The sequence below is a fragment of the Hippopotamus amphibius genome, chromosome 3, assembly GCF_030028045.1.
Source record: "Hippopotamus amphibius kiboko isolate mHipAmp2 chromosome 3, mHipAmp2.hap2, whole genome shotgun sequence".
NCBI lineage: Eukaryota > Metazoa > Chordata > Mammalia > Artiodactyla > Hippopotamidae > Hippopotamus > Hippopotamus amphibius.
Window position 1 is genome coordinate 138,618,503 of NC_080188.1, and position 13,836 is coordinate 138,632,338.

The window sequence follows — 13,836 nt, forward strand, 5'->3', positions numbered from 1 at the left end:
TTTCATGAAAATAATGCTTTTAATTATTAATGCTTTGAATAAGAAACCCACTCTACCAAGCTTAAGATACAGCATTTTCTTAAAGAGAAGCTGTTTGCTGGATTTCAGATGAGTTCATTTTGTAGTCTTCAAACTCATATTCGACTTCCTCTCTCTTAGCCATATAAGGATTCAGTTGCTTGATTCCTGACACACCTCTTTATAAAGGATCTCACAGAGTCTTCTGAAATCATGTATATAGGTAATAAAAGCAAACCATGTTTTCCCTTCTGAAGAAATGTGATTTCTTTTTCAAAAGTCATGTTGTCTTCCCTCTGATGATCTGATTTAGGTAGTAACAGCATTAGAAGCCATTTAGAGATTTGAAGCAGTTGAGGAAGGCTTAGGTCTTTGCTGAATACCATTAGAAAAAAAGCTACAGACAGTGGTTGAGAGATGGACTTTGGCCCTGGTTTAAGTTGGTCCACGTCTGGGTTAACTTAGCTTATAAAAGAACACCAGAAACAACTTACACACAAAATCCCCTCCTTTCTTTTCTTTCTTTCACAGTCCCATTTTGGGGCAAAAAAAAAAATAAGAACTTCTTTAATTAAATCAAATTAAGGAAGTTTTATGAACTTTGTTCTAGATAATTATCACTTTAGACTTGAAAAGTTTTTTTTTTTTAAGTTCTTTATAAGAAATAGTCTTGCCTTGTGTTGGATCAATAACACCCAGGACTGTCAGACATAAATGGACCATGAGTGAGATGCTCCATTTGAGTTTCATCACCGTCTGTCTTGGCAAGATTTATTCAGGTGCACTGTAAGAGCAGCCACGCCCTTCACACAGGCTCAGGCAGCAGTTGTAGGGGCGTGACCCCTCTCCCCAGCACAGTGGTTTTCAGGAATTAAGAACACATACTTTCAAATGCCAATGGGCATCCTATAACTGGTACCTGCTCCTCTTCAAGGAGCACTGTTGGCAAAGTATTTGGAATCAATGGAACAAAACTTCTTTGATCATAATGAAAGACATGTCTCTATGAAAATGGCTTCAAAATATGAAAATATCCAGCAAAATCTCACCTTCCAAGAAATGCAGTAACAATCCAACTCAATTCTGTAAGTAAGCAAGCAAGGAAAGAAAACTGGCTAATCTTCTGGGAAACTTTCCATAGAGAAACATTAAGCACTTCAAGTCTGTATGAAACTTCCTAAGAAACTTTGTACATAAGGTTACATTCACCATATGCTGCTTCACCTGGAGAGGGGAAGAGAGAGGAAGAAAAATTATTTCATTAAACTGAGTTGACAAATCATAAAAGTTAATTCATTCTAGGAAAGGACTAGAGAAACTTCTGATCTGAAAGTTTAAGATCTCAAGTTAATTTCAGCCACTTTAGTATAGTAAAAGAATCATCTGAGCTTGCTAAAATGCAGATGCCTGAGTTCTGGTTTAGGGTCAGACCTAGGAATCTTCATCTCAGCCATCATCCCTCCTCTCCAAGTATGATGCTGACACACTTTAGCAAACGCTGCCAGGACTAAATATTAATGAGCAGCCGTGGCTGCTGTGATCATCTCATTCAAGAATATCTGAAGATTTAAAAGACAAAAACAGTCGAGAACAGAAGGGGTCCCGAACATTAGGGCAAAAGAGCAGTAATCAGCCAGTGCCCAGCCAGGGCAGAAAAGGCCCACTCATCTGTGTTAATAAAATGGAAACCTCAAATTTATCTATTTTACTCACTTATTCAGCATGGAGACTTATGGGAAAACCCAGTTTTATTTTGTTATTAAAGCAAGCATTGAGACTTCCCTGGTGGTGCAGTGGATAAGACTCCACACTCCCAAGGTGGGGGCCCGGGTTCAATCCCTGATCAGGAAGCTAGATCCCACATGCCACAACTAAGAGCCCACCTGCCACAACTAACACCCAGTGCAACCAAATAAATAAATAAATAAATAAATAAATAAATATTTTTTTAAAAACAAGCATACACAGAGTGATTTATGCAACAAATATATGACTTATGAAGTATAACTTAAAAATGAGCCTGGTGACCCCTCCAACACCCTTTTGCTACCTATGTCCCCTTTCCCCAGTTCTTGTCTTTCAGCCCAGAGGTAAGCCCTATCCTGAATGTTGCATCGATAAATTCTTTGCTTTTTAAAAATGGAATTTGATCTATCATATTATTTTCTGTGCTTTTCCATGCATCTGAAATGCTTCAAAATTAAAATAAAATAAAGCAAAAAAAACCCCACAAAAACAAACAAACAAAAAAAGCAAGTGTTGCCCTTGGGCATGTTATTTATACAAAGATAACTGTACTTCAGAGGTTGTTATGTCCTGTAAAAGTGCACTTGAACCTCAAAGAGCAGGCCTGGCATCTTACTGGCCATCCTCCTTGATAATTTGTTGTCCGGCCATAATGTTGTAATTGCTACCTCTATCTTCCTGTAAAGTAAGATGGCTTTTTGGGTCCAGAAGACAATCACTGGCCTTGGCCTCTTCTCCTGCGTGCACGGCAGCAGAATAAACGCCATGATGCTGGATTCTTTATTCAAACAAAGTCGAGAATCTTTGCCTCAAAGGATCAGCCTGACAAGTAACCAGGATTTATTAAACACCTGCTCCCTGCCATGCACTGTCCTAGGTCCAGTTCGGAATGAAAAACCAAAACTGAAACCTGAGCTTTGCTGTGAAGAGATTTACAATCATGGTAGAAAGTCAACAGTTCACCACAGACGAATGCTGAGAATGTAAGCCCAAACCTGAGCTGCAACCTACGGTCTAGCTTAGCATCCTCACCCTAAACTCCACAATCAGCGGTCAGTCTGTTACAAGCAGAAAAAGTTTACATTACACTGGAGTTGGTCAGAATGGCCATCACCAAAATATCTAAAAACAATAAACGCTGGAGAGGGTGTGGAGAAAAGGGAACCCTCTTGCACTGTTGGTGGGGATATAAATTGGTACAGCCCCTGTGGAGAACAGTATGGAGGTTTCTTAAAAAACCAAAAATAGAACTACCATATGACTCAACAATCCTTCTACTGTGCTTATACCCAGAGAAAACCATAATTCAAAAAGATGCGCAGTGTTTAAGAATCTGCCTGCCAATGTAAGGGACACGGACTCGAGCCCTGGGCCGGGAAGATCCCACATGCCTCGGAGCAACTAAGCCCGTGAGCTGGAAGCCCGAGAGCCTAGAGCCCGTGCTCTGCAACAAGAGAAGCCACTGCAATGAGAAGCCCATGCGCTGGAATGAAGAGTAGCCCTTGCTCACCACAACTAGAGAAAGTCCGCGTGCAGCAACAATGACCCCAACGCAGCCATAAATAAATAAATAAATAAAATAATAAATCTTTAAAAAATACACACACACACACACACACACACACACACACACACACACACACACGCTACCAAAGGTAAAATAGATAGCTAATGAGAAGCTGCTGCATAACACAGGGAGATCAACTCGATGATTGGTGATCACCTAGAGGGGTGGGATAGGGAAGGTGGGAGGGAGACTCAAGAGGGAGGGGATATGGGCATATATGTATAAATACAGCTGATTCACTTTGTTGTACAGCAGAAACTGGCACAACAGTGTAACGCAATTATACTCCAATAAAGATCTGAAAAAAAAAATTTTTTTTTGATTACACTGGAATTGGCCAGCTACCAGTAAGGTAACCAGAGGGGCAGCAAAACATACTGGTTAGAAGCAAGTTGAGGGCTCTGGAGCTGGAATGCAGACGTTTGAACCCCAGCACCATTGCTTACTGGCTGTAAGGCTTTAGGCCAGTTTCCTTCTTTCTGTACATCAGCTCTCCATCTCCTAGATGAAGAAAAACACTACCTAACTCATCAGACTGCAGTAAGGGCTCAGTGGGTTCAGACATGTAAAGCCGCCAGTACAGCTCCAACCAGCAATGCTCAACACACGCTGCAGCTACTGTTATTGTCATCAGCGTCTGCTAGACCTTGAGACTGCCAGCCACGCCAGAGTGACCTGGGTCGCCTGGGAAAAGAACCAGTCCCATGTATTCCTTCATTTGAACCCTGACCTAACATCAAGGACTCTGATCGCACACTTCTTTCCTGTCCCTTCCCCATCTTCACATTATGTTCTGCTTCATTCTCTTCCATGGCTCCTCCCCTCCAAGTGTCTGCTTCCCGGCAGGACACACCACACACCCCCCCAGTCCAGAAGCACCCAGGTCTGATTTTTGTGAGAAAATGCCATCACGGGTCAGAACTGGGTTCCACCCGGGGCCCCAAAGCACAGCTTTAAAACGGGGTCTCCACCCGGTGTCCTAGTTCGTAGACAGAGTTGGGGGAGGGGGGTCTGAGATGGGAAAAACTGGGATGGAAAACAGTTTTCATTTTCATTAAGTTCTAACCGAACGGATCATTTTCTTCAATGATGAATGAAGGCAATAAACCACAGTGGTGACAGCTTATCTGTGACAGCCACCAACAGAAATACAGACATCACGGATACTTTCACATCATGGTAGAGGTGCTGCAGATGTCTTAAAATATTCAGTTCTCACTACTCTGAAAGTACAGAAAAGTTATGGACTCACATATTACTACACCACACATTTTATAAAATATTTTTATAAATGTATTTCAATATAGTTGGTTTCTTTTGTAATCCTATGTACTTTATGTGTTTAAAAAATATTATTCCAGGAATTCCCAGGTGGTCCAGTGGTAAAGAATCCACCCTGCAATGCAGGGGATGCAGGTTTGATCCCTGGTCAGGGAACTAAGATCCCACACGCCTCAGGGCAACTAAGCCTGCGTGCCGCAACTACTGAGCCTGCATGCCTCAACGAGAGAGCCCACGTGCCCTGGAGCCCGTGCACCACAACTAGAGAAGAGAAAACCCACATGCCACCACTAGAGAGAAGCCTACACGCTGCAACAAAAGATTCTGCATACTGCAACGAAGACCTGATGCAGCCAAAAATAAATTTTAAAAATACATATATATATTATTCCTGGGGGGGGGGGGTCATACGACCCCCTTGCTTTATTTTTATTTTTTTTTTAATGGTTTTTTTTTTGTTGTTTTGTTTTTGTTTTTGTTTTTGTTTTTTTTGGCACACGGGCTTAGTTGCTCCACGGCATGTGGGATCTTCCTGGAGCAGGGATTGAACTCCTGTCCTCTACATTGGCAGGCGGATTCCCAACCACTGCGCCACCTAGGAAGCCCGACCCCCTTGCTTTAGAAGGTTGAGAACCACTGATAAGGGCTATAATATTAGAAAGATGAAAGATGTGTAAATACTTACTGAAATGTGGCATTATAATATTCTTCAGGCGTCACTATTTTTGGTCCACCAAAGTAGTCCAGGACCCAGATATTGGTTATATTTAACTTAGCGAAGAACCAATTATGGCTGGATGGCCAGGTTTTCATCTCTGGGTGTCGAATGAACAATGAATTCTTTGCAACATCCATTTCTGCTTCACTCACCTAAAAGACATATGTAAGATAAACCTACTCATAGCAGTGACATTTTGTTTTCTCGGCTGTTAAAAATGTGTGATTCCAGCATTCTACAAATCCTAAGGAGTTTAGTTATAAATCCTGATGTCTTTAATTTTTATTTTTAAAATTAATTATTGATCTATAATTGACATATAGCATTGTATTAGTTTTAGGTGAACGACATAACGATTTCACATGTGCACACGTTCCAAAATAATCACAAGTTTAGTTAATATCCAACACCACACAGCTACATTTTTTTTTCTCATCTTTTTACTTTTTCATTTTTTTTTTCCTTGTGCTAAGAACTTTCAAGATCTACTATAAATTCTGATCTTAGGGAATCAAGACGAAGTAAAGGAAGCTTGAAGAAATGCAGAGAACAAGGGAGAGTCCAAATGTGGATGATAACATGTACTATAATGAAGTGGGAAACCACCGTGAGTACCAATTTTCACTGCTAAACAGCAATTTTGAGCTCTCAGAGTAATTGGCACAAAGTACTATAATAAAATGTTACTTGCTGGTGGTTATGCTATGTAACATGAGTACTTTTATCCCATAACCTGCACATGTTAAACACAAAGGTGAGTGCAGGCAAAGGATAAAAGTCTTCAGAAGAAGCGCAATGGAACTCAAGAACATCTGCTGCCCCCCTCCTTTCTCTTGCCAGTGAAGGACACTCAGCTCCAGAGATGCAGCCCCATGGAATTCCGAGATCACAAATGAAATGTACCTGAGGTATTCATGATTGACAAGGTCAAAAAGCCGGTCTGCTGGCTTGGCGATCGCATCAGTTCTCATAACACCTCGCCCTCTGCCCTTGCCACGGTTTCATTGAACGTCTCCCCTCTAGCACCCACCCCAAACTGTCTAAATTCACTTCTAGTATTCAGTAATGAATATTCCCCTTTTAACCTACTTAGTCCGCTCTCTGCTCTAAGCCACTGTTAAAATATGGAGACAAGGAACCCAAACATGGGAAATACTGTACAGCATACAACATGATCAGGAGTATGAACTTTGGTTGAGTAGATGTTCCTTATATAGGCACTTAATACCTGTTACATCTGTTCAGCTTCAAAAAATAGTTCATTTTCCTCAGAAATATCTTACTGAGGACTTCCTAGGTGGCGCAGTGGTAAAGAACCCGCCTGACAATGCAGGGGACACGGGTTCGAGCCCTGCTCTGGGAAGATTCCACATGCTGCGGAGCAACTAAGTCCGTGCACCACAACTATTGAGCCTGTGCTCTAGAGCCCATGAGCCACAACTACTGAGCTCATGTGCGGCAACTGCTGAAGCCCATGTGCCTAGGGCCCGTGCTCCACAACAAGAGAAGCCACTACAATGAGAAGTCTATGCACCACAATGAAGAGTAGCCCCCGCTCGCAGAAACTAGAGAAAGCCCGTGTGCAGCAACGAAGACCCAACGCAGCCAATAAATAAATTAAATAAATAAATAAATTTATAAAAAAAAAAAGAAATATCTTATTGAACACCTATATGAAAGTAATCGATTAAAACCTTTACTTTTTATGAAATTACATATTAGAACATATTCTAACTCTTTATCTCAATCACAAAGCAATTTTATTTTATTCTCGAAATATTTCTTCCTCCATTGTTAATAACATGATGCTCTTCTAAAACCAGTATCTGTTCTTGTAGGATAACTATTTACCTTGATAACAGTTCCTGATAGTATTATGTGAGCACAGAGGGGACTTTGGGGATCAAATCCATATTTCCTGCAGAAACTAGTCTCTGCCAAAGACATGGTCAGCGTAGCATATGGATTCTCCTGTAGAGAGAAAATGAAGACCTCTCATGTGAAATATTGTCTCTGGAGAGGTAATAAATTTCACAAGTTGCATACACACTGTCCCCAGAGCCTGACCGTTCTTCCATGAAACAATGAATTGCAAAATACCACCTTCCACTTGGGAAAATTATTACTTGGATAGAGACTGATCTTGACCCTCTCTCCAAAAAAAGGTGTCTGGGAGGTTGTTTCATATTTAAAATTAACTGACTTGGTAAGAATTATTTTAACCCTTTTTTCCCTTAAACTCTTAATGTGTCCCATATTCACCAGAAGAATTATAATCACAGTACCACCCAAATACAAGGCTGATCTCCAGTCTTCATTGAAAGATCTAAAGGATTAGACTAATGTGAAACTAGTGCATAAAAATACCACCATGGTGGCTCAACTAGCTAATTGTACAATTTAAGCAAGAAAGTAGCTGAATCATGCTTCTTGGTTATCTTATGCTAGCAGAAATTGTCATGTGATTTCAAAACTGGAGAATTTGCTCATTCCTGTTCTAGCAATACGAGAATTCTTAGATTTAAAATGTGATGCTAGCAAAATTCCTAATTCTTTCCTATTCAGAAATCAGCTTCATAAAAGGCATTGTTGACATAGTACAGCAAAATTCACATGCTGCATTTAGTGTTTTAAACCCCAAGTGTCTTGTGTGGGGAATTTTGCCATCTCACAGTGACCCATCAAAACAGTGAGTCATAAGGAGATCTCTTTGGAATCATCAGGCCAAAAATCTGCTGTCAACAAACTATTAAGCACTAAAGGATACCAAAAATAGGGGAGGGGGAGACTCAGATAAGTTCTTTCCCTTCTCTGTGAGTTTATTATCTGGTTGAAAATTCAGACATAAATAAACTTTAAAAATGCAAAACAAAGACACAGAAGAGGTCAAAAAGCAGCACATAACTAATTGCCAAGTGAATGGCACAGTTAAGTGTATTTGAAGTTCGGTGTAAGGAGATGTCAGCACAGCCTGGAGTGATATGGAAACTCCAGAGAGCCTTATAAGATAGTCAAAATCAGCACAAAAGTGGGAAGACATATTAAAGGTAAAGGGAACAGTAACTGAAAAAACACAGGACAGGGAAAGTGTAAGACGTGACTGTGAGTAGTGAAAACCCAATTTGCTTGAAAGAAAGGCTTCCTGAGGGGAGGGGGTTGGGGACAATGTAGGGGAGGTTGGAGGTTGCAGGTAGTAAGGGTTCAACTCCAAGCTAAGGAGTCAACATTGCATTTTGTAGGCTGGCATCTGTCGGTGCTTTCCAAGAACCACTTGCCTGGAGAGCTTGCTAAAAATGCTGATTTTGGACTTCCCTGATGGTACAGTGGTCAAGAATCTGCCTGGCAATGCAGGCGACACAGGTTTGAGCCCTGGTCCAGGAAGATCCCACATGTCGTGGAGCAACTAAGTCCATGCACCACAACTACTGTGTCTGCACTCTAGAGCCCACGAGCCACAACTACTGAAGCCTGCGTGCCTAGAGCCCATGCTCTGCAACAAGACAAGCCACCACAATGAGAAGCCTGCGCACAACGAAGAGTAGCCCCTGCTTGCCACAACTAGAGAAAGCCCACATGCAGCAACGAAGACCCAATGCAGCAAATCAATCAATCAATCAATCAATCTTTAAAAAAAAAAGCTGATTTCTGGGTTCCATTCCCAGCCCAGGTATCTGCATTTTTAACAAGCACCTAGGTGAATCTTATGCAACTCTAGGCAGCCAGATGTTGTTAAAGGTTTCTGGGCAGAGGGCAAGGTTGAGTGGTATTCTGTTCAAGTAAATCTGGAGGGCAGAGTGGACAGGAGCAGACAAGAAGACGACAGAGGTCAGAAGGAGGAAAAGCAGAAAGCAGAAAATTGCTTTGATTGGTTAACTGATGGCATCAGAGTCAGACTAATTCTGATTTGGCCATGTCTTTTCACTGCCATCATGAACCTGAAATCCTGGGTAAGTGCCTCACCACTGTCTTTTTCTAGAGACGTCAAAGACCTAACTAAGCTCAAGTTCCATCTGACAGCCATTAGCTGACTAGTCACGAGTGAGTTTCTGCACCTCCCAGTTGGAGTTTCCTCATTTCCTAAAATGAGAAAGATAATATCAACAAAATTTTAATATATTCATGTATAGCAGTGGTTCTCACTGGCTCCCCCTCCCCCAATATTAGAAGGATCAGGGAGGGATTGGGGGGGAGCATTTTTTAATAAAATGTGTTTTCAGTAAAATGCCTAGGAATTGCATTTTTAAAAGTCTTCTCAGATGACTTATTTGCAGCCAAGTTTGAACACCACTGATGGGAGTGGAATGTGCTTGCTCTGAGCAAATGTCTAAGGGAGTGGAGCGGGCTGGCAATAAATAAGAAAATGGTGAATGAGGGTGTTTGTGCCTTGGCTAAAGGAGGCAGCTGCTTCTGGTTTTTCTCAGAGAATGCAGGCCCCCAGAGCCACAGATCTTCCAATTTTTCAATAAGTTAGAAACTCAGACTTTTAGCTGCAATCTCCATATTTGAATGTTGGTAATTAATTCAAATGTATTAAAAACAAAACAAAAAACTGCATGGGCCAAAGAAAACCAGTCTGTGGGCCTGATCAGCTCATGGGCCACCAGTCTGTGACCTGAGTTTTGAAGACAGATGGACCTGGGGTGAAATTCAAGAGGGGCCACAGGCTTTGGGCAAATTACTGAACCTATCTAAGCCTCAAGTTCCTCATCTGAAGAATGAGGATGGTAATACCCACCTCAAAGCGTTATTAAAAGAGACTACCAATGGAAGATGAATGGAAAGGTCAGCCTGGCACACGGTAAGTCCTTCATCAAATACCAGGTACTTTCATCTTATCTCCATCAACAATGTCAACCTCAAATCTGGGATCTTTTATCAAAAAGAACCTTCCCCGGGACTTCCCTGGTGGTCCAGTGGTAAACAATCTGTCTTTCAATGCAGGGAATGGGGTTTTGATCCCTGGATCCCTGGTCAGGGAACTAAGATCCCACTTGTCGCAGAGTAGCTAAGCCTGTGCGCCACAACTACTGAGTCCGCAGGCCACAACTAAGATCCCACGCAGACAAAAATTTTAAAAACAAACAAACAAACAAAAACCTTCCCCAAGTAAGGATCCATTCCTGGACTCAGTATGTCCCCAGTCTTCCAAGCTGTGACACCACTCTTGACATAGCGGGGGTCCACCAGAGAGGTGTTAACCTGGCCCTGACCCAAAAGGTGGGCAAAGGGTGAGGACATGGCCCTCCAACAGGTCTGCTCCCTGACGGGGAAGCTGATGTGCACACCAGCCCTAAAGACTGCAGTAATCATTCACGAAGCTGTCCATTCGCTTTATGCCGCTGAAAGGAAAATTCCTATTTCAGGAGTAAGAAAGAGGAATCCCGAAGCCACTTACACAAAGCGCTAAACTACCCAGCAGTCTCTACACCCTGCAGAACTTTTAATAATAAGAGCCCAGTTAATGAGACACCGTGCCCCGAGACCGGGCAGGGGTGAGAAGTGCTCCAGGCGCTGGTAAAGAATTCACCCCCAGTGCGAGGCGCGCGGTGGCGAGGGCGTGTGTGGAATCCCCGGTATTCAGGTGCTCAACAACCGGAAAGCTGCAGTGTCCGCCAGGCCAGAGCCGGAGAGGAGAGGCAGGGGGTCGGGCTGGGTTCAAACTCTTATCTCTGCGAGGCCGGCCCGCCTTCCCGGGCGGACTGTAGGCGACAGGAGAAAGGCTCGCGCTCGGGCTCGCGGAGCCACGCCGCCCCCTCGCGCTCACCTTCAGGTTGGCCACCGACTGCTGCAGCGGGCTGAGGTAGAAGTAGGGCACGCCGCTGCCCTTGCCCGGGAGCCCGTCGCTGAGCGATAAGACGTCGGCGAAGGGCCGGCCGCGCACCCCCTCCTGCGTGGCGACGGTGGCCAGCGCGCCCCAGTCGCAGACGTTCGTCACGAAGCGGGCCACCAGCGCCGCGTCCTCACGCGGCGGCAGCGGCGGCAGCAGCGGCAGCAGCTTGACGGCGCCCCAGTCCCCGTGGCCCCGGCCGCCCCGGCCCCGCGCCGGCGCCACCAGCAGGGCCACCAGCGCGGGCGCCAGCAGGAAGGCGAGCGCGACACGCGCAGACCCGCGAGCACACCCGGCCATGGCCGTGACCCCAGCGGGAGTGCCGAGCCCCGCCGCCTGAGAGGCGCAGGGATAGCGCGACGCGCCCGGGCCCCGCCCACCGCGGGGGCGGTCCTGTCCCTCCCCCTCCGAAGAGGACCAATCGGAGTACGGGAGTCGTGGGCGAAGGGGGCGTATCCCTCGCCCTGCTCTTCAACCTGCTGGGACCCGACTGTTGGTCCAGCGTCCTGCGGCTCCGCCCGGCGGCTGTCAGGATTGCGAAATCGTCCGAAGTGGGATGTTTGTTTTGTTTGATGGATGGAAAAACGGAGGCTCAGAGAAATTAAGCAACTTGCCCAAGTCATTACTACTAGGAAAGGACCAGCCTCTTCTCACGTACGCCTTCCTTTAATACCTTTGAGTATGACTACCTGGCATCTGAGAGGAAATGCTGCGTTTTCTACGTATGCGCCTCCTTTCGGTTTACTTCACTGTCCGCACCAAAGAGCAGCAAGGGCCCCAGTGGGAAGGACATAAGCCCCAGAGTTTAATACCATGCACGAATCTGAACTCATCCAAGCCAGTTGTGGGCCTAAGGCATCAGGCTTGGGGGCAGTGGTCTCACAAATGTCTTGCCCTCGCTGACCCCTCACCCCACGTAAGCGACATTTCCTTTTGCTCCTCCTAAGAAGGTCTCTTCCGTTTCTTCAAGGGTGCCTGCTCTTTCTGATACTCTGGGAACTGGTAAGTAAGTCAAAGGTCTGCACATTCAGGTAAGAGGGTGAACACCTTAGTCAAAGTTGGTTCCCTTTTTAGCAACTGAATTTGGGAGAGCTTCAAGCTAGATGGAAGACTAAGTGGGAGAAATTAAGAGGAGGAAACTCTGGTTTATCATTTTCAAAACAAATATGTAATACAAATCGTTTGAGTACCTGCCAGTTACAAATATTTCATCCCTTACCTGCTAAGGAAAAAGCATATGGAGTTTCAAATTTGGAGTTCTAATCTCAGCTCTGCCACTATCAAGTCGTGTGACTGGGACTTTCACCTTTTTGGACCTCTGTTTTCAATTCTAAAATGAGGAGTTGGGGGACTTCCTAGGTGCGCAGTGGTTGAGAGTCCTCCTGCCAATGCAGGGGACATGGGTTCAATCCCTGCTCCAGGAAGATCCCACATGCCCCAGAGCAACTGGGCCCGTGCGCCACAGCTATTCAGCCTATGTGCCGCAACTACTGAAGCCCACTCACCTAGAGCCCGTGCTCTGCAACAAGAGAAGCCACAGCAACGAGGAGCCTGGTCACCACAACAGAGAGTGGCCTCGGCTCTCCGAAACTAGAGGAAGCCTGTGTGCAGCAACAAAAACCCAACACTGCCAAAAAATAACTAATTAGTTAATTTTTTTTTAATTTAAAAAATAAAAATAAAATGAGGAGTTGGATTAGATGATATCTGATACCTCTTTTGGTTATATACTCTGTTTTTTTGTTAACATGCAGAACGGGCCTTTTGTAAGTTTCAGAACATGAATAATTTTTTTACAAGAGGACTAAAAATCTCTTTTGTTTATTGCTATACCACTGTTGCTAGTATATGAAATAACAGTAAGCCCTATTATAGCTCCATTACAAAACAGGTGCCTAGAGCTTAGTCCTATGCATCTGAGCATGCGAATGAGGTCTGCAAACTCTCCAATTTTAAGCACCTCCCCTCAGGGTCTGTCTTTGCACTGGCTGTTCCACCTGCCCAAAATGCTTCTCCCTCAGCTACGGGCATGGCTACCTCATTCACATCCATATCTCCACTCAGATCGCACTTCTTAAAGGTGCCTTCTTGACCACTCTTTCTAAGAAGCCTTCCTCAGTTATCCTCTATTGGACAACACTGTTTATTTCTTTTATAATACAGTAGTTCAGAATAAGTCACCCCAAGATGTGCCACTTTAGTATGTGAATTTCTTTTTTTTTTTTTTTTTTGGAGATTTCTGTTTATTCATGAAGCATTTTCTTCCTAGTAAACAACATTGGTGCTTCCTTGGTCCATTCAAGAAGCTCTGATACGATTGCATCATCCAATCTAAGATTTTTAAAATGCCTTGTAACTGCATATCTATAGAACAACATGAGATAATTCAAAGGAGTTACAATGCCAAGATTCATTTGTAATGACAACTTTCATTACTATTTAGAGCCTTTGTTGCAAAGATGAAGCTATCGTCCTTTTTTGAGAGAAAAGTAGCTAAGTTTAAGAGCCTTCTGAATATTCTATAGGACATCCTGTTTCTGTCCTATTTCCTTACTCTGTTCTCTGCAGTGGTGACAACTGTATTGAAATTCAGTGCCCAGGATTTCTGTTGCTATAAGCATGTGGATTATTTTGAGCTGAAAACAATCAAGGCCCAGAAGACTCAGGAAGAAACTTTGA

General features: G+C 43.9%; 1 protein-coding gene across 2 annotated transcripts; it reads right to left on the minus strand.

Annotated features, from left to right (window-relative positions):
• Positions 1–11,517, minus strand: CREG1 (cellular repressor of E1A stimulated genes 1). 2 transcript variants are annotated; one of them, XM_057729007.1, is made up of 4 exons: positions 11,095–11,515; positions 7,182–7,301; positions 5,298–5,482; positions 1–1,242 (listed from the first exon to the last, which is right to left on the minus strand). In XM_057729007.1, exons 1-4 carry the CDS (start codon positions 11,455–11,457, stop codon positions 1,239–1,241), a joined length of 672 nt encoding a protein of 223 aa, XP_057584990.1. In that variant the 5' UTR covers positions 11,458–11,515; the 3' UTR covers positions 1–1,238. The 2 variants fall into 2 exon arrangements, with proteins under 2 accessions (XP_057584990.1, XP_057584992.1); XM_057729009.1 differs by lacking the exon at positions 1–1,242 and having other exon boundaries at positions 5,294–5,482; positions 11,095–11,517.
• Between the last annotated feature and the right edge of the window lie 2,319 nt (positions 11,518–13,836).